The sequence below is a fragment of the Desmodus rotundus genome, chromosome 6, assembly GCF_022682495.2.
Source record: "Desmodus rotundus isolate HL8 chromosome 6, HLdesRot8A.1, whole genome shotgun sequence".
NCBI classification, from domain to species: domain Eukaryota; kingdom Metazoa; phylum Chordata; class Mammalia; order Chiroptera; family Phyllostomidae; genus Desmodus; species Desmodus rotundus.
Window position 1 is genome coordinate 137,751,207 of NC_071392.1, and position 18,986 is coordinate 137,770,192.

At 43.7% G+C, this 18,986-nt stretch overlaps 1 protein-coding gene across 2 annotated transcripts in view; it reads right to left on the minus strand.

Moving 5' to 3' along the window:
• The window catches only part of DPYSL3 (dihydropyrimidinase like 3), a 99,657-nt gene that overhangs the window by 21,396 nt on the left and 59,275 nt on the right, over nt 1-18,986 (minus strand). For both annotated transcript variants that reach the window (XM_024576884.4, XM_024576885.4), the window contains exons 2-4: nt 8,625-8,713; nt 4,334-4,518; nt 1,708-1,872 (exon numbers count right to left, since the gene is read on the minus strand). In XM_024576884.4, the coding sequence (XP_024432652.2) occupies nt 1,708-1,872; nt 4,334-4,518; nt 8,625-8,713 (439 nt within the window). The remainder of the gene's footprint in view (nt 1-1,707; nt 1,873-4,333; nt 4,519-8,624; nt 8,714-18,986) is intronic.

An 18,986-nucleotide genomic window follows, 5' to 3' on the forward strand; every position in this document is an offset into this window, starting at 1 on the left:
CACTGTAGCACACTGGTTGTGTTCACACACTGGGGGTTGCACCACACACAAGTGCAGGGAGATTGGAACATCTGACCTCTTATCCTCAGGGTCCTCGTCTGTAAAATGGAAAAACAACAGTGCCCTGCTTTATCAGATTGTTGGGAACATTAAAAGAGATACACACCAAACTCTTGGCACCAGCCCTGGTGCACATTTTGTCCATTAATGGACCTCCTGAGGTTGGTTCATTTCACTATTTAATGAGTGCCTGCCCTGCATTCAACCTGTGCAGGGTTGGATCTGAAAGGGCCCTGTCCTTGGAGAAATAACAGGGCTCCTGGGCAGAAGTCAAGTGTCACCTTGAGCTTAAATATCCAAATTGTAAGGATTATTTTAAAAAGAGTCATTAATTTAATTTTTTTACCTTAAATAAACTATTAATATTGTAATGCACAGAAATAGGTGGGCTGGGGAATGAAGAGTCACTTTGAAGAAAACAGGGTGATATTGGTCTCCAACCGTCAGGACCATCTCAGCCCACAGCATTCCAGGATGACAGTGGGTTGTAATTTGAGAGCTTCCCCATCCCGTGTGGTTCAACTAAGGGCAGTTTTTCCAGCACTGCCCTGCCCCAGCCTCTGTGCCATCCGTAGAATGACCCAGGCCCTTTGGAAGGGAAGTGGGTGTTAAAGTCATTCAATCTTCTACCCCAGTTCAGATGCCCAGTGTGAAAGGGGACACCAGAAAGGAGGGAGGGGGGTAACCCCTCATTCTGAGTCAGGAAGGACTGGGGCAGAGCTTGTAGGGTAATGAGGGGAAGGGAAAGGAAAACTCCCCTTCCGGGAGCTCATCCTCTCCCCTCCGACACACAACACACTCTCTTCCACGGCACGCCTGGCCTTGGCATCAAGACTGCTTGTCCGATAACCGTCCTGCATCTTGTGGCCTTGACTCTGTTGCTCTTCGCTGGCCTCTCCCCTTCTTCCCTGAATGCTCAGCAGAGGTCATTTCTTATGCTTCCCTAAGTCCCCAAGCACGTTGCGTGTCTGTACGGGGGAGTGGTGCATGTGTGTGAAGTACCTGGTAATCAAAACGTAGGAGGAAGTAGATAATAGAAGAGGCTGAGAAGACAGCGGCAACCTAAATCACACACTCACTGAGAGCACGCGCACACATGGACATGCGTTTGTGCCTAAGCTCCTAGCCTGAGTTCAAACAATCTTCACTCCCAGACATGTCTTAGCTTTCCTGAAGATGCTGTTGATATATCATAGTCATGGGTTTGATCTTTGGAGTAAAAACGATAGAGTTTTAAAATTCCTGATCTCTTATCGAGTAGCAGTGTGACCTTACGTACGATGTTAACCTCTCCTGACCTCAGTGTCTTCCTCTGTCAAATGGGTAGCATTGCATGGAGGTAAAGGGCAGGCTGTGGGTAGATCTGCTGCTTACTGGCTCTCTGATCCTGGGCTCTTTACTCTGAGCCTCAGGGTCTCCATCTCCCAAGTGAGGATAATGACCCCCATCTCGTGGAGACACCGTAAGTAGTATCAGTGATGTAATAAATGAAGTGCTTGGAGTGTGGCGGTGCCCCTATCACCCAGCATGCATGCTCAAGGTCCCAGGCTCCAAGCAAGGAGAAGGGACTCAAGTGAGTGGATGGTGTGAAAAGGATGGGTGTCGGGGATGAACAGGGGGAATGGAGGAAGAAACGTTCGGGCTCACCTTTTTCCTTGATGAGGCTTTGCACCTCCTGCTTGACGCTGTCATTCCAGTGGGTGATATCCACGTGCAAGGTGTAGTCACAGCAGCTCTTCCCATCAGCCCACTCTCGCCACTTCTCATAGGCCTCCGTCAGGCTGGACTCGGGCTCGGGCACCACGTGGTCAACTGAATGACAGAGACCCCAGACAGGTGACTCACTGACACAGCCTGCATTCCCCCTCGAACAGGCCTGCTCCTGCTTGCTTAGCCATGACTGCAAAACCTCTATTTCCTGAACATGGAATTAACCTTGGAAAGAGTTGCTGATGTGTCACCTAAGCAGACAGGGCGACACTGTGACACTGGGCCAAATACTAGCCTCCCTATACCTCAATTTTCTCATCCTTAAAATGAGCCCTAAATTGGGTGGGAGACAGAATGTCATAGTGCCTTCCTTCTAAGGTTGTTATACAATGAAATGGGAAAATGCACTAAAGTGCTTCACCTGATGGCTTGCACATAGTAAGTGCTCAATTAACATTAGCTATCAATGTGGCCATGCTATGTGACGTTATTACCAATACTGCAGGGAGTTACTAGAAGAGATGAAAGTCCAACTCCATCGTAAGGGTGGAGAAGAGGTTTTAAAGTTATGTCAGGGCACAAGAGTGACATCTTCATGCTTACTGCCATTGCAAAGAGCCAGTGTCAGTTACATGAACTTGACACTGGGCTCAGAGACCTCATGTCTGCATAAATTCTTTGTCAAGTATCTGGTTTCTCTGACGACCAAATCTACTCATGCAGGACCTGCAACCATGAATAATATTTTTTAAAATAATAACATTTACAGTTAGTAAGGATAAGGCAAAAGTGACATTCTCATAGTCTGTGCGGGCAGTAGAGAAAAAGTGACAATCGGTACAACTTTCCTAAAAGCAATAATAAAAATAGGTATCAAAAACCTTGATATTTTTTTCATACCTTGACTCACTGATGATTCCTGTGCCTAAGAATTATTCTTAAGGAAATAAAGAATGTTGTGTGCAAAATCTGGGTTCTAAAGACCTCTGTCAGTCTACATGATTACATATATGCATAAGGGGAAAACTAGAGACAATCAAAATATTTAACAATAGGGAAGTTTGGTTGAATATATAGTGATACCTCCATAAAACAGATGGTCTAGCATGCATTATATGTGTTGGGGTAGAATAAAAATGAATGAAGGGAAAGACATCTATGACATGTCACGTTGTGAAAATGGGAGGCTAAAACACACTGTATCTATTATGATCCTGCTTTTGTTAAATAGGAAAAAATACAGGCAAACTGGAATAGCGATATGGGATTTGTGAGTTTTCTTTTTCTTTTGCATACCTAGGGTTTTAAAACGATCTACGAAGGACATGCACATTTGTGTGGTTCTTCATGTACTTTTCTCCCTTGTCACCTGGAACTCTTGACTTTCTTCCTGCTCCTTCCCTAATGCAGAAGACTAAGCAACCTATACGTCTCCAGAATTCTGACAAGTTCAACTCCATGCCTAGGTGGCAGGAAGCCAAGCCAAGATTGCTCATTTCCTCAGTCCTCTATCTCAGCCGCCTAAGTGCACTTATCGGAAAGCAAACGCACGGAGCTATGTTACTGATGTCTGGACCCATACCAGGGCCTTTGTGGGCAGGCAGCTGCTGAGAAGTCAGCTGGCTTCCTCCCTTTGGATGGAAAAAGTTTTGGTCTCCCTAAATTGCACCTTTTATGGCCTCGATGCAATTTTCCTGGGCTTCCACACCGTACTAGCTGAAGCTGAAGCCTGCTAGGGCTCCTATCAAAAGGAAAATAAAGAAAGTGAGTAATTCTATGGCTTTGGCTGTTCTCTTTTCTTGGGTGGATGTATTTGATGTTAAAATAAACAGTGCTCTTGCTGACCAAGTTGGGATGGGGGCTGGAAGGGGACCCAATTCATCGGGATTCCCTTGGGATAGGAAGGGCTGCCCTGGGATACTTTCCTTTCAGTAATGCAGTGGCATGCAACTCCCTAGGTTTCTTTGGAATTTCAACAGTTACCAGGAAAAGGGAAAAAAATAAAAAAAAAGAAACCATAGACACAGCTTGCCTAATCCTCAAGATACAAAGTGGTCAAAATACAGCACAGACCAGATGACACTAACTGCCACCAAAGCCCACTCATTTCTCCAGAATTTCAAATCTCCTTTGTCATTCTTTCAGGGATGCTTCTTAGCGCCACTCACACACTCTACCATGTTCTCTGCCCCCTGCTCCTGCCTGAGACCCAAACTGGAAGTTCTGGAATAACTTTTTGCCTTCTATCCACAACTTGTTTGGTCCGCGTTCCCCAGTGATGGGCCCGGAGGTGATCCTTTCTGATTCTCCGTCACCTGCACGCCAGCCCCTGGCGCTAAGGCAGACAGGAGAGATGGCTGCTTGCACGGCCCTGAGCCTCATGCAGCCCTTCTCTGCAGCTACTGTGAGCAGCCAGCGTCCTCGCTCCAACCTGCTTTGACCTGGGCCCATCAGGCAGCGGGTCTACAAACTGTCTCAAGGGAGAGGTACAAGTCACTGTCAGCAACCCAGTGGTTAGCCCATTCCTATCACTTGGGACCAGGAATGTCACTGGGGCACTTACTGATCATGGTGGTGCCACCGGCCAAGGCAGCCTTTGTCCCTTGGAAGAAGTCATCCACGGTGGTCATCCCCTTGTAGGGCATCTGGAAGTGAGTGTGGACATCGATGCCTCCGGGGATCACCATCTTCCCGTTGGCCTCAATGGTCTTCACTCCTCCAGGGACAATCAGATTGTCTCCAATTTGCCTGGGAAGACAGTGAAACACCTGGGAATTTAAAAGAGTAACTTCAAAGATGAACAGTATTATAAGGGTTTTAAGCGTTGTACCTCTTTATCAAAATAGTCTCTGCAAGTGATTCACAAGCTTAGCAATCTAGAAACAAATAAAGATCGGTATAGATACAAAACACAGTTTTTATAGACCAAAACAACCCAACATGCTGTCTGGTGGAAACGTGTGTCCTGGTTTAGTGCTGTAACCCCAGGGGTTTGGGAGTGTCTGGAATACAGGATGTGAAATAAATTTCTGAAAATATACTTTTTTTATCCCTTTCATTTTGTTATTTTAGTTAAGGGTGAGGAATAACATTTGAAAGGGAATTGAAAGAGTGTAAAATAAGGAACTGTTGGGAGAGATTATAGGAGGTAATGAATTATTTGAAGAACAGGTATGTGAACTTAGTTGTCATCTAAGTGGATTCATCTGGGCTCCTAACAAAAGAGGACTCTGTCCGGGTCCTTTTACACCTCAGTTCCCACTCCCAATTCCTCCCTTCCCTGACCATTTATCTGGCAATCATGTATGAAGACAGATTCGAAGGGAGGAAGTTACAGATGCAATGCCCAGTTGCAGCTGCTTTTGTGGGGTCAGAATTTCAGTAGAAGCTTCAAGCCAAGGAAGATGGTTATGGCAACCTGACAACCTCCACCCAACACACCTTCATCCAGGAAGCTTCAGAGCATCCCAGGGAGGAAGAGAGGGGGACTTGGGTGGAATGGAAGTATGTCAAAGGCACACGACACACGGCAAGGGATAAACACAACTTACTCCTGGAACAATATCGCCTCATAGACCAATTCATGTTGCTCAAATTGTATATGATTCCAGTCCCTTGACTTAAATAGCCAGTTAAATCTGTCCAATATGGATTCCAGATAGAACTATGATTCATAAGCCCTTACATTGTCATTAAGTGTCTCCTATCTTGGGGACACATGAGTCCCGATGCCAGTAGCATGAATGCTTCCACTTTGCTCCTAACCAGACAAGCAAGAAAGTCCCTTGGGGCACTAGAAGTCCACCACTGGCCCACCAAAATCTTAGTTCTGCCACTAAAGTATTTCTGACATCTCCTAAGAGTTCAACTTCACCACATCACCACGGGGCTATTCCAGAGCCACCACAATTCAAAACACACTGTGGAAAAATTACAGGCTCTGGTTGTAACCCTAGTCTAGTCCACAGACCCGTGCATTGTATTTCTGTTTTTTTCTCCTTCTCCGATTGTCCTCTGAGGGAAGCCGAGAACCAAGGGCATGAAGAGCTGCCTGGCCTCTGTGTGTGTGTGTGTGTGTGTGTGTGTGTGTTCCACCATTCTGACAACTGGCACAGCACCAAGTCTGAAACAGAAATGCCTTCCCTCTCCCTCCACCCAACTAATCAAGGTCACAATGATCCCTAAAGGCTCAGCTTCTATCTCCCTCCTTAGTCACATTTCTACTGACAGCAACATCTAATAAAAGTTGTAGATCGGCTCTGGATATGGGGTGTCCAGATGCACAAACTTGGCTTTGCTAGTTACTAGCTTTATGACCTTGGCTGTAACCTCAAGGCCATGCTTAACCTCACCAGATCTCAACTCCTTCATCTGTAAAATGTAATAAAAAACTCCATAGGGTTGTTGTGGGGAGTAAATGTTACTGTGGTAAGCCTGAAGAACACTGTTAGGCAGATTAGAAGTCAACAACTCTCAGCTATTATAATTAATAACCACACTGCTCCCATATAGCCCGCTCCTTCTGAATCTCATCATTCTACTAATTTAATATTTTATTTTGATAATATCTGGTAATGTCACATCTGTTCACTTGCACACACACACACACACACACACATGCAGATTATTCAGTTCCTCTAAAAATCAGTAAGGTCCCTAGGGGAAGAGAGCATGATGACATGATGACTAGGGTCCCACTGGTATCTACTGTAGTATGTGTCCAGTAACTTAGACAACTGCCCCACACATAGCAGGCACCCCATAAATATTCACAGGCAAACAACTATGTAACAGCTGGGGGAAATAACAGATGCTCTCAGACTTACCATGGGGTTTTAAGTCCCAATAAAGCTATCATAAAGTGAAAATGCACTTAAGACACCTAACCTACCGAACACCATAGCTTAGTCTAGCCTTCCTTAAACATGCCGAGAACGCTCAGATTAGTCCCAGGCTGGGCAAAGTCATCTTGCTGCTGCTGCCTGGCATCACAGGAGAGTATTGTACCTCCTATCACTGGCCCAGGAAAAGATCAAAATTCGAAATGTGAAGTATGGCTTCTACTGAAGGTATATCACTTTCACACCACTGTAAAGTAAAAATATCCTAAGTCAAACCACCATAGGTTGAAGATCACCTGTATTTCTGATTTTATGCTCTGTTAAGAATGTTGTTAGAAACATAGAAAATTTCAGGAAGGGATGAAGACCACATTTATCCAACCATGTCTCTTCCACCAACCCACACATCTGATGGTTAAATTCCTTACAGAGGTGTCAAACTCATTTTCACCGGGGGCCACATCAGCCTCACAGTTGCCTTCAAAGGGCCAAGTGTAATTTTAGGACTGTATAAATGTAAATGCTCCTTAACAGTTAAGTGAGAGCTCAGTGCTGCCACTGGGTAGAAACAAGGTGCTGGGCCAGACGAAACAAGGTGGAGGGCTGGATTCGGCCCCCGGGCCTTGTGCTTGCCACCTCTGTATCTACAACATCCTCGGCAAGTGGCCTCTAGTAGAATCCAATAGAGATGGCAAAAAGAATACATTTTGCATATTCAACTCTGGTAGTAGATACCTGATTCAGTGTGTGAAGATGGATGGAGCCTGTATTTGAGACTCAACTGCAAAAAGTTCTCTGATCAATTAGTGATGCCTGTCATGAGCATCAGCTAGGGAAGAAATGTTACGTACTAAATGTTTTTCCACCTCTGAACCTCTAAATGAGGGATTTTTTCACTACCTCCAAAGAGGCCAACTACATACAATAATTTTTAATAATAAAAAATATAAAATCAATCGTGACATATTTTGACAAAATTATTGCTTTATATATTGGTTAGCTTGCCCAGTATTTCCATTTTTCTACTTCGATTATGAAAAAATATTTATGGAAATTGGCAAGGCAATTAAACACCAATATCTTGCACTTGTTCATTCATCCATTTAATGTATCTGATTAGTATGTTGATCTTTAGGAAGTTATTTGCTTTCTCTGTTCTTCTTCCTCCACCTCTGAGAAGAGGGTAATAATGGTGGTTACTTCATTAGGGTTGCTGGCAGATTACATGAGATAAGGAATAAAAACATCTAATAGTGCCTGACGTGTACTATGTACTCAGCAAAGGTAGCCCTTCCAAAAGTGCCAAGGGCTCTCAGTGCTAAGTACTGGGTTAAGCGCAGGGGGCATGGGGAAGAACATGATAAGGTCCTTGCTCTCAAGGGGGCCTAACACTGTCGGAATTGCTACAATTGATAAAAGCACAGGTGCTCTGAAAGCTCACAGAAGGGGAAGCTAACTTAGATTTGGGGGCTGGTAAGGAACATCCCTATAAAAAGTTATACCAAAACCAAGTTTTCAAAGATAAGTAAGAGGTCTCCTGTAACCAGAACCTTAAATTAGCCAGTAAAATTGAATAATATAAATATAAAACTGAACAAGTTCGGGGATGGCTAATAGGACGAGCTAAATACTCCGGTTTTATACAACACCTTATCACTGGGGGGATGTACCATGCTTTACGTGATGCAAGGCTATGTGCATATAAAATCCTTTCTTGAAAGGCACTAGGTAAGGAACCTGCACAGAAACGTTACCTGGCTATGCTGCTTACAGGTATCCTACAGCATCTATTTGGAAATCTTGCCTGAAATATATGCCCTGCGTGTGCTCTGCCCATTTAAGTCTTACCTAAGTCAAGGTTCAGTTTAAATGGCCTCTCCACCCCAAAACCTTCCTTCTGGACACTTCTAAATTACTTATCCTCACTTGAGCTCCTTTGGTATAGCTTTAGGGTGCTATAATTTGTACACATTTTTCAGCATCCTTAAGGAGAGAAGGGTTCCGTATACATACTTTATTAGGCCATCTTCCATGTAAATATCAGCGTAAAAGGACTGATCATCGTTGACGATTCTGCCTCCCTTGATAAGAAGACGGTCACTCTAGAAGAAAAAGACAACATGCGTCATTCTCGCAGCTCAGCTTTCCGGGAAAAGTGGTCTGCCAACGCTTTCCCAGTTCACAGCTCTTGAAGTCCGGTAAGAACACATTTACCGAAGACATCTGTATCCTCAGTATCTGCACAGGGTGTATTTGTTGAGGATCCAGTCTTTCTCGTTTTCCTCTAATTCAGATTTTTTCCAGCGTTTACCTCTTGCTTTAGCAAACTATCATAGTCACTCAGAAACATAGCTACTCTTTTTATTATCTTTCATGCTTCAGTGACCACTCAGTATATCTTGGTGCCCAGCACCCAGTCTGGTGTTCTGTTGACACCACAGTGCTTCTCAGAGACAGAACTCAGATCAGGCATACCATGAAGGAGCCTTTACAAACCTTTAAAATGACACAGTGGCCATGTTATATTTAAAATTCAGGATACTTAACACCTGTGTGCACACCTGCACACCAAGCTGTGGAATGTACAAAAAAACCACTCAATGGGGAAAAAAGACAAATATCAATAGTATTTAACTCAGGGTGAAAAATTATGCAGAATTCATAGTTGCTTCATTATACTCAGTATTTTTCACATCTTCTGAAATGTAATCTCTTTATTGCTTTTATTACTAAAATTGCTTTTTCTTCTAAGAAAAGTCACTAAAAATTACAATCTAGATGCAGTTGGGATAAGTAAGCCAACTGGAAACAATGCACGTAGACTCCAAGGTTATTAACAAAATGTAAGTATATACTTTACATATAAGTCAGGAGAGATAAATCGGTGTCAGCTTTCAGAGATTTCATTACATGAATGGAGCTTACACTGTGCCCTGAGGGACGGATGAAGCTGTATTAGGTTCAGGGCAGGGAAGAGAATTCTTAGGAGGCTGGCTGAGTGGACTAGAGCAAGAAAAAAGGAACACAGGTTGGATTTTGTTAAGATTTCAACTTAAGGATCCCATCCATCCATTATCCATCCATCTGCTTATTTAGCAAATAATTATTTAATATTTATTACTAAATAGGTGGGGAGGGTACAAGTTGTGAATGAGTCATACCAGGTCATAGCTTTCATGGATCTTAAAAGGTAAGTCTGGCAATAAAGAAAAAAGAAAGTCAACAAAAAAAGTAGAAAAGCATATTAAGTGTCCCAAAATATAGGGGAGTGGAGCTTGTGTAAATAGAGGCTGGAAAAGGCCTTTCAGGGAAGATCATTTTGGATGGGGTGGAGACAGAGAACCGCAGGTGGATGGAACAGAATGTGCAGAAGCCCTGAGGTAGGAGTAAGTTTTGTTTCTTTGAAAACCTGAAAAAGATCAAATAGGGAAATGGCACGAAATGAAGTCAGCGAGGCAGGCACTGGCTTTCAAAGAGGACTTAAGTTTTGTGGGGAAGGAAGCCCCCCCCACAAGCTGACTTCTGGCTTTAGAAATAAAAGTGAACAGGGGCAGAAAATGAGAATTAAAACTAGGAATCCATGAGGGATAAAGCAAATTACCATGTAGTTTCTCCTGCTTCCAAGGTATTGTATGAGAACAAGAAATTTCATCATGCCATATTGTCAGGGGAGAGCATTTTAAAAAGATGCAGATCAATGAGGCACTTAGAAAGAACCGTGTGTGGCAAGGAGAGGCATTAATGAGGTCAAATACAAATTCCCAGCATGTGTGACCTACGAGCCCCCCATGATCTCGCCTCAGTCAGTATATCCACCCTTCTTTCTATCACATATTGCCTCGTATTTTATACAGTCGTGAAGCTAAGAAACGTGTTGTTCTTGTTGCATATTAGGCGCTCGGGCCACTGAGTCTTTACAAAGATGTTCTCTCTGCTTTCTCCTGTTTGCCTGGCATTGGATAACCATCCTCCCTGTAATCCAACCTCCAGTCAAAGGGTTTCTCCTCCAGGACACATTACCTGACTTTCTAGCAAATTCTGCCTGCTGCCATTGCAATTTAGTTCAAACAATTATGTTGTTCTACAAGAGCTGGTTTATTCAATTGTTTCCTCACTTGACCAAATACTCTTTTAGCTTTGAAACCATGTGTCTTTTGATTCTTTTACTACTTCTTGCAGCCCATCCTTGACAGCTGTTAAATCGTGGTCAAATGAATGAGTGAAGGATGGGACACAGGAAGTTCTATTATATCTGTGTGACAGGAATACGATCTGAGTTAAAAATTATGTGAAGTGGCCAAAAAATTGGACTTCAAGAAAAATTAAGAAAAAAACTTGAAGTCGATTGTAATCTACTGTTTCAAATGTAATTGAAAATCTGTAGGAGGCAGTCCTAGGGCTGTGCTTCCTAAGGGAGGGAAAACAGATTCTCATGCCCAGCTCTGGGACCTGTATTTTATAAACTCCATGCACAGCTCTTATGTAGCCATCAGCCAGCTCAGACCAGTAGCAGAAACCACTGCCCCAGGCACAGTTCTGTGTGTCTAGGAAGGTGACAGAAGAATCTCCAGCAGGAGCTTCATAATAATATTGGGTAGACCAAAAAGTCTATTTAGTTTTTTCCATAAAAGAAAAGATATTTTTCATTTTCCCCAGTAACTTTATTGATTTGGATATTGTGAGTATGTTGGCTATCTCCCACATGGTAAAATGTTGATTGTTCTCAATTAATGTCTCTATTCGATCACTATCAACTACAACTGGTCTACCCATACAGCATGGTTCAGCAAGAAATCTTCTGAAAAAAACTTCACAAACCATTTTTGACACATTCGATCAGTATCTGTACCTTCTCCATATACTGCACAAATCTTTTTTTGCATTTTTACCTTTCTTGAAATAATAAAGTATACTATGCTGAAAATGTTGCTTATTTTCTTCCATCTTCAATATTAAAATGGCTACACAAAAATTTACCAATTTTGATTTTTTTAATGTACATTGATATGACAGCTGTCACAATACAATCTAACAAAATTGTTTCAAATGAAGTTCAAGACAATTAAGTGCTACTAGAGCCGTCCTACAGAACAAACCAAATGAACTTTTTGGCCAACCACTATGAGCTCCCTCTCATAGCTCAGTGCTTTTCTGATGTTCTTTTATCTTTCCAGCAAAGAGCTGAAGTAAGCTGGTGTTCAGAAAGGAGCCAGTGACTGCCTGAACAGAGACCAGCTCTGAAATGTGACCATCTCTTGCCTGGGGACATCCAGCCCGGAACCACTGGAATGACCATGGCTTCCTTCAACAAGTATCAGGTGTCAGCCCGGGGCAAAAGCTCTCTCAGGCCCAATGTGCGCTGGGAATTAGTAAGAGCTGATCTAAGTGGAATTACCACTATTGAGGTGGAGTCATTGGAAACTTTTCAGATGATAATTTAACAAGCCTTCTTTGGCTCAATCATCAGGAAACAAAACAGAGATAGCAAAACCTCAATTCACAGAAGGCCAAGAAAGGCTGTCCCTAGGATCCTCAGCTTGTCCCCTTAACTTTTATTAAAGGGGTCAACAAAACTGCTGTATTAAAATTTTAACTCTTTCCATGCATGTGGGATGGACAAAGGGCAGCCCAGGCAAACTTCCATCAGACCCAAAGAATTTGAAAAGTAAGTCTTGAGCTTATCATTGAAGAATGACATAACTACTGACCACTCCCAAGCCATCTAAAACCAAACCTCACCTGTTATAGAGCATGCTTGTCTGTGAATTCCTGGACCAGCTTCACAGAGGAACACAAGCTTGGGTCAAAACCCAGTAGGACAAACAAATCTGACATCTAAGATTAAAAGGCATCCTGGATGATGTTAGAAAGGACAGGTGAATGTGGCTTTGTGGGCTCTTTACTTTCTGTTCTCAGCACCTAAAGTTGTCAAGCATCCATGAGCTGATGCCCAAAGAGGTAAAAGGGTCTAGTTTGGTGCCTACTGGTGTTTCTCATGTAAGGAGAGATACAGAAGATGATGGCATTGCTAGTGCACACTGGGATAACCTGGAGGGTATCAGGAATGCAAAATGAAGCTGCTCAGAGCCTGAAGCAATCAGCCAAGGACTCTACTTGCCATAGACCCTGTATTGTCGCTTAGGGCTGAGTGTGGCAAGGTCTTACAGCCCATACCAGCGGGTAAGTGTGGGTGTAGCTGGGTTCTCCCACTACTGGGAGTATCAGGCAGACTGTTTAACTAGGCATATGATCTCAAGTTAGGACTTAACCTCTCAGAACCTCAGGGTTTTTATTAGCTAGAAGTGGAAAATAACAGCTAGCTCGTCACACAGGGGGCCTTCCAGGTATAAGTGAGGGGGAAAGTGTGTGTGTGTGTGTGTCTGTATACACATGTATAAAATTACAAGCACACAAGTAAACACCTCTAAATATTAGTTATATTTATTCCATTCATATCATTTACATTACCCCCAATTTTTTTTAAAAGCCTTAAGAAGTATGTTGAAAAGGGCTGATTGTTCCCAATTTCCAAATGGGCAGAGAAACACAAAGAGATGAATGGCTTCCTCCGAGTGACAGAGTCAATTGGTTTCAGTTGGAAGCAAATCCAAGTCTCCTACCTTATAAGACCACACAGATTTCCATCCAAAGCCACTGTACCAATTGTCCTTAAACCTATGACAAGTGGACCTTTTGTTTTCTTTTTTTAAAAATTATTTTTAATCCTCACCCCAGGATTTTTTTAAATTGATTTCAGAGAGAGAGAGGAAGGGGGGAAGAAAGGAGGGATTGAGTGAGAGATAGAGAAAGGTTGATGTGAGAGAGAAACACTGATCAGTTGCCTCCTGTGTGTGACTTGATCCCCGACAAGGGATTGAACCCACAACCTCGGAATGTGCCCTGTCTGGGAATCGAACCCGCACCCTTGTGGTGTAAGAAACAATGCTCCAACTAAGTAAGTCACCTGCCAGTGCTGTTAAGTGGCCCTTTTTGACAGGACTCTCTTCTCTGTTTAATACTGCATCTGACTGGTCCAGTGCTGAAACTGCTGACTGGTGCTCTGCGGTGGGTAACGAGGAATCCAGTAACGTTTCCTCTATTGCTTATAAAACCAGGGTGGTAAACCTGGCCCTTGTGGCCTGAATGTGTCAGTGCAGCTCATAAAGGACCTGATTTACAATCCCGGGCAGCACAGGTCCTTGAAGTCTGATGAAGTGATGAAGTCCGATCCTTTTTCCTTCACTAGGGTCTAATAATAATTAAGACAAGCCACTCTAAAAAAAAAATTAGAAGTTTGTGAGAAAGAGAGAGAGGAGAAAGGGGGGGGGGAGAGAACACAAAGGAGGCAGGAGCAGAGGGAGAGTGGAGGGGAGCGAAGGCAGGAGGAAATAAACTCTGTTAACAAGGGAGGTTGTTAAGAATGGCTGCAACTCAAAGGAGGATAAAAATGAAAGAACAGAATCTTGAACTTAAGCCTAATGGAAATGTTGGTCCTCATTTACATTTTCCTCATCTATTTTTCAATTTAAAGAACTGAAATTTTCACCTTCATCTATCCGAGGTGGTGAGAACACACCCCCCACCAGAGCCCTCTGTGGATTTTCCCCCCTCAGTAAAGTCAACCTGAGAACAGTACTTAAGGCTCCCCCATCCCACACTCTGCAGACATTCCATTAGCTCGGAGTAAAAACTAGAATCCTACAAAGGAAAAAAAGAGGATGTAAAATGGAGAGTGAGTCTTCCAAAATCCAATATTTTGTTACTTGTGCTCAAATCACAGAACACTGACTCTGACCCTGGGTGGGAACTCAAGCTCCTTTTAAATTCCAGAGGAAGGTGCTGGCGGCTATGCAAAATAAAGTCCCTCCTGGGTGATTAGTTTTGACTCCCTAAAAAAACTTCTACTCTTAAGAATACAGCAGAATGGCCAGACTACATGTATGAAATCTTCTTTTGCTTCCCCAAAGTGGCCTCATTTAAAGAAGAGAGAGAAGAGGTTTTCTAAGATAGTCCAGTGGACTCAAAATGATATTCAGAACAAGGTACCGAAGAGCCCCTTAGGACACCAGAGATCACATCCTGGTTCTGCTGTTTATATGCTCCTTGGATGAGACATATGGACATGAGTTTAAATTCTAACAGAATTCTAATACTAATACTACCTGTATTTGGACAACTGATGTTGCCTCTAGGGGCTTCAGTCGCACCATCTGTGAAATGGGGGCAATGATGCCTCTCTCTTAGGGTGCTGGTTAGGATGGATTAGGGGGGTACTCTATGTAAAGGGCTGAACTGTGCTTGGTGTGCTAGAAATGCTTAATACATGTGAGCTACCCTCATTATTATCATTCCTTATCATTGTATGTGGCCACTGTAATCTCCCGTCTCACAAATACTCAAGAACTGAACTAACATTTTGTTCATCAAAATATAGAGACCTTTCCATAAAGGGAATTCCAGAGACGCCAGTCCTCAGCCAACCCTCGACAACTGTTCTCAGCTCTTTCCACCAGGAGCCAAGGTCAGCCGAGACTTCTCCTTTCAACTCCCCTACCCGCCTCAACCCTGGCAAGTTCCCAGGGCCCCTCCAGGTCATTCCTCCACTGGCAATGAGCCTCCAAGAGGAGATAACAATCTACTTGCTCTCTTCCTGGCCCAGAATGCAGTGTGGGTGGAGAGGTCTCAAACCTGCCCCCAAGCCCACGCTCCCTGGACAAGGCATGGATCTGTTTCTAGGACCCTCAATGACAAACATGCCATCGACACGGAGAGAGAGAGAAAGGTCTGGAGAAAATACACATCCTGCAGAGCAATGGTTTCCTGGCTGAGTCCTAATTCGAACAGGGCACAGTTTGCAGGGTTGGTTGGCTGTTCCAAACTTCTCAACGGCTACCGATGAATTTCAGGAACACTCTTCCTTCCACTCATCATCCAAACGTACTATGACTATCGCAGTGTGCTGGGTGGAGGTTAACCTGGGGCACTCCCTTCAGAACACAGCCTCCTAAGCAGAATTCATACCAAACAAGAAGCCCTTGTCACTCGATGTCTGGTCTGGCCCTGCAGGGGCAGAAGGCAGGGCAGGAGGGGCAGAGGGCAGGGTAGGAGAAGTAGAAGGCCAAGGAAGCAGTAGCTGAGGGCAATATGAACCAGAACAGGGGTGCTGCTCAGTCTTCTCCACCAGAGCATCCAGGTTTGCTACGCACATTCTTCCCTGCCCAGAACTTCACGTTCACCCTTCTAGAGATGTGGTTATCAAAGGGCCGGCTAAATGACGTAGCCTGCCCTTGGCCAGAGTACAGTGGGAGGATAATTGTGAAGACCCCTTAATCCCAGTCCCTGATAACAGTCTCTCCACCCTTAGCAGGGATCCAGGCAGGGATAAGCACAAGTGGATAACCAGGCCAGGACCTGGGAGGATGGGCAAGGGAGGGACAACCCAGCACCGCACAGGAAGAGCCACTGAAGCCTTTCCATTATCTAGCAGGAAGGGCAGCTGGGCCTGTGAAGCCCAAACCTCAGTCACTTGCACACTATTTTCATGGATATTTGACATATCCTGGTATAAACTGTACTGTTATTGACTTAGTATCATACTGAAATAAATGTCTTTTAAAAGAAAACACTCTCTACCTCCCATAAATTCTAAGCCAGTATCACTTACCAAAAATAGATATTAAATCTAGGAATAAAAACACCACAAAGTTTTGGCTATATTCTTGCTGCCTTCAAAGGGTTCTAACAGCTGGGCTCAGATCTGCTACCTTTGTTAAAAAGGAAGTGTACCCAGAGTCAGGAGGTGTTTAAGACACATTGACACTACACTGAGACCTTTTCTTCGAGCTACCCAGAAGGGCTGTAAAAGAATTAGCAAGGGGACAAAATTTCCCACGTGAGTCAATGTGACTGAATATCCTCTTCCAGAATCACTGAAAATGATCTAACGGAACAGCAGAAATACCACCCCTGCTCCTGGAACACTAAGTGACATGGGACAACATGGGTTGACATGGGCCCATCAGAAGCATCAAAGCGGGGTCCAAAGCAGAGCCACAGGGACCTCCCAGGTCCTAGGCAGCATAGTAGATGGAGGAGACTGTGGCGATCATGAAGGATCCCTGAGTCAGTGGTTGTGGAGGATGAGGGAAGGCAGGGTGGGCGAGGTCGAGTGTGGAAGCAAACATGTCTAATCAGAAAATAGGATGGAACAGATGTGGGTGAAAGAAGAATGGTGGCACGTTTTCAGCTGGGCTTTGGGGAGGGGAAGTGGACAGGATGCTGCCCGGGATGGAAACCAGCCCTGAGAGCAGTCTGCAGAGCCACCAAGAATACGGCGAGCAGCCTAGGGGGCACTGGAAGCTGGAGCTACATTTGTGTCTCTGCCACTTACTTGTATGATTTTAGGCAAGTGACTTGATGTGTCTCTGGGCCTCAGTTTCCTCTGCTGAGTGAAGGTGTAGCTCTCTAAAGGGGCCTGTTTTTGTAGGTATAAGGTACAGATCACCAGGCCAGCCCCAAGGGATTATTGTGAGAATCAAATGTCATGCTGAAGGGTTGGACACTTAGAAAAGGCTCCGTAAATTGTAAGCATTATAAATATCACTACTACTACTACTACTACTACTACTACTACTACTACTGCTACCACGGCTATGTTGCCATCTCTAATTGATTGTTCTTCTTATAGAGATGAACAGTTGAAGGCAAATCCAAATTGCAGTGCAAATAGAAGTTAGCTATCACTATTATAACTAAGCTGCCTGAGAAATGTGTGGCTCAGGACCCAAGTGCAGAGTAGAATGCAGATTAAAGTCAGTGCTTCCGAGAACTCATTCGTGGCCATGTTTGGAGTGGCTTTATATGATAGTTTTCTGTTTTATTATTTTTTTGTTTTGTTTTGCACTGCTCCTTTTTAGCCCCCAGTCCACACACAACGGGTGCAAGTTCTCCGTGCAAACACAGACTAGAAAACTGGGCTCGCGCCTCGTTCCAGCAGGATCCTGTGTCTGAGTCCCAGGGCCTGTGCAAAAGCCACATGCCTGTGTCGTCAGGCAGGAAGACCTGGAATTTCAACCCAGGCTTTGATTCCAGGGATAAGCAGGTTTAATAACTCATTCCTGAAACAAACACCTGTGTGGCTAATTGGCCATGAAGTTGTATGTTAGGTTTATGGAGAAGTGAAGATGAGATCATAGGAAAAGTAAGCCACGAACACAAATAATATAATGTGAAATAAAAAAAGAAATGGTACTAGATTACTCTATCCAGCAAAGCTATCATTTAGAACTGAGGGGCAGATAAAGTGCTTCCCAGACAAGCGAAAGTTAAAGGAGTACTTCATCACGAAGCCGATATTATAGGAAATTTTAAAGAGACTTATTTAAGAAAAAGATCAAAACTATGAACATTAAAATTGCAGTATATTCACAACCATCAACAATTAAGTCTAAAAAACAAACTAGGCAAACAAGCAGAACAGAAACAGAATCATTTGGAGGGTTATCAGCTGAGAGAGGGAAATGGGAGAGAGGGGAAGAGGTGCAGGGATTAAGAAGTACAAATTGGTAGGTTTAGAATAGACAAGGGGATGTTAAGAACAGTATAGGAAATGGAGGAGCCAAAGAACTTATATGCATGACCCATGGATGTGAACGAAAGGAGGGGATTGCTGGAGGGAATAGGGAGCACTGGGGGGGGGAGGGGGGAAAACTGCAACAACTCTAGTAGCATAATCAATAAAATATATTTTAAAAATAAAATAAGCCAGTAGTAAAGAAGAAAGGATGGATGAAACAATAGACACAGTAAAAAGATCAGCGGTTTGGGGAGATTGGGAGAGAGGTGGGAGGGGTGACAACGGACCAGATGGAGCACTGAGGATTCTCAGGACAGGAGGACTATTCCATAAGATACTTCATGGTGGATACAGGACAGTATGGATGTGTCAAAACCCACAGAACTGTACAACAAAAAGAGTAAACCTTAATATAGAACTGTGGACTGTTGTTGATAATGTACGGATGATAGTTCATAACTGGTGTATACCGAACGTTCCACACCAATGCAATATGTTAATAACAGGGGAACCTCTGGGGTGGGGAGAGTAAGGAAGGGTGCATGGGAGCTCTCTGTACTTTCTACTCAACGTTTCTGTAAACCTAAAAATGGTCTATAAAGCAAAATGGAGAGAGAGAGAGTGGGGGAGAGAGAGAGAGTGGGGGAGAGAGAGAGAGGGATCCTCTGCTGAGTAGATAACAGAGAAGGGATGAGTCATAGGAAAACAGTTGATCTGGACATGCAGGTAGAGCCAAAGGCAATTCTAATCAGAGTAGGGGAACAGTAATTCCTAACTAGCACTCACTGAAAACTTCTTAT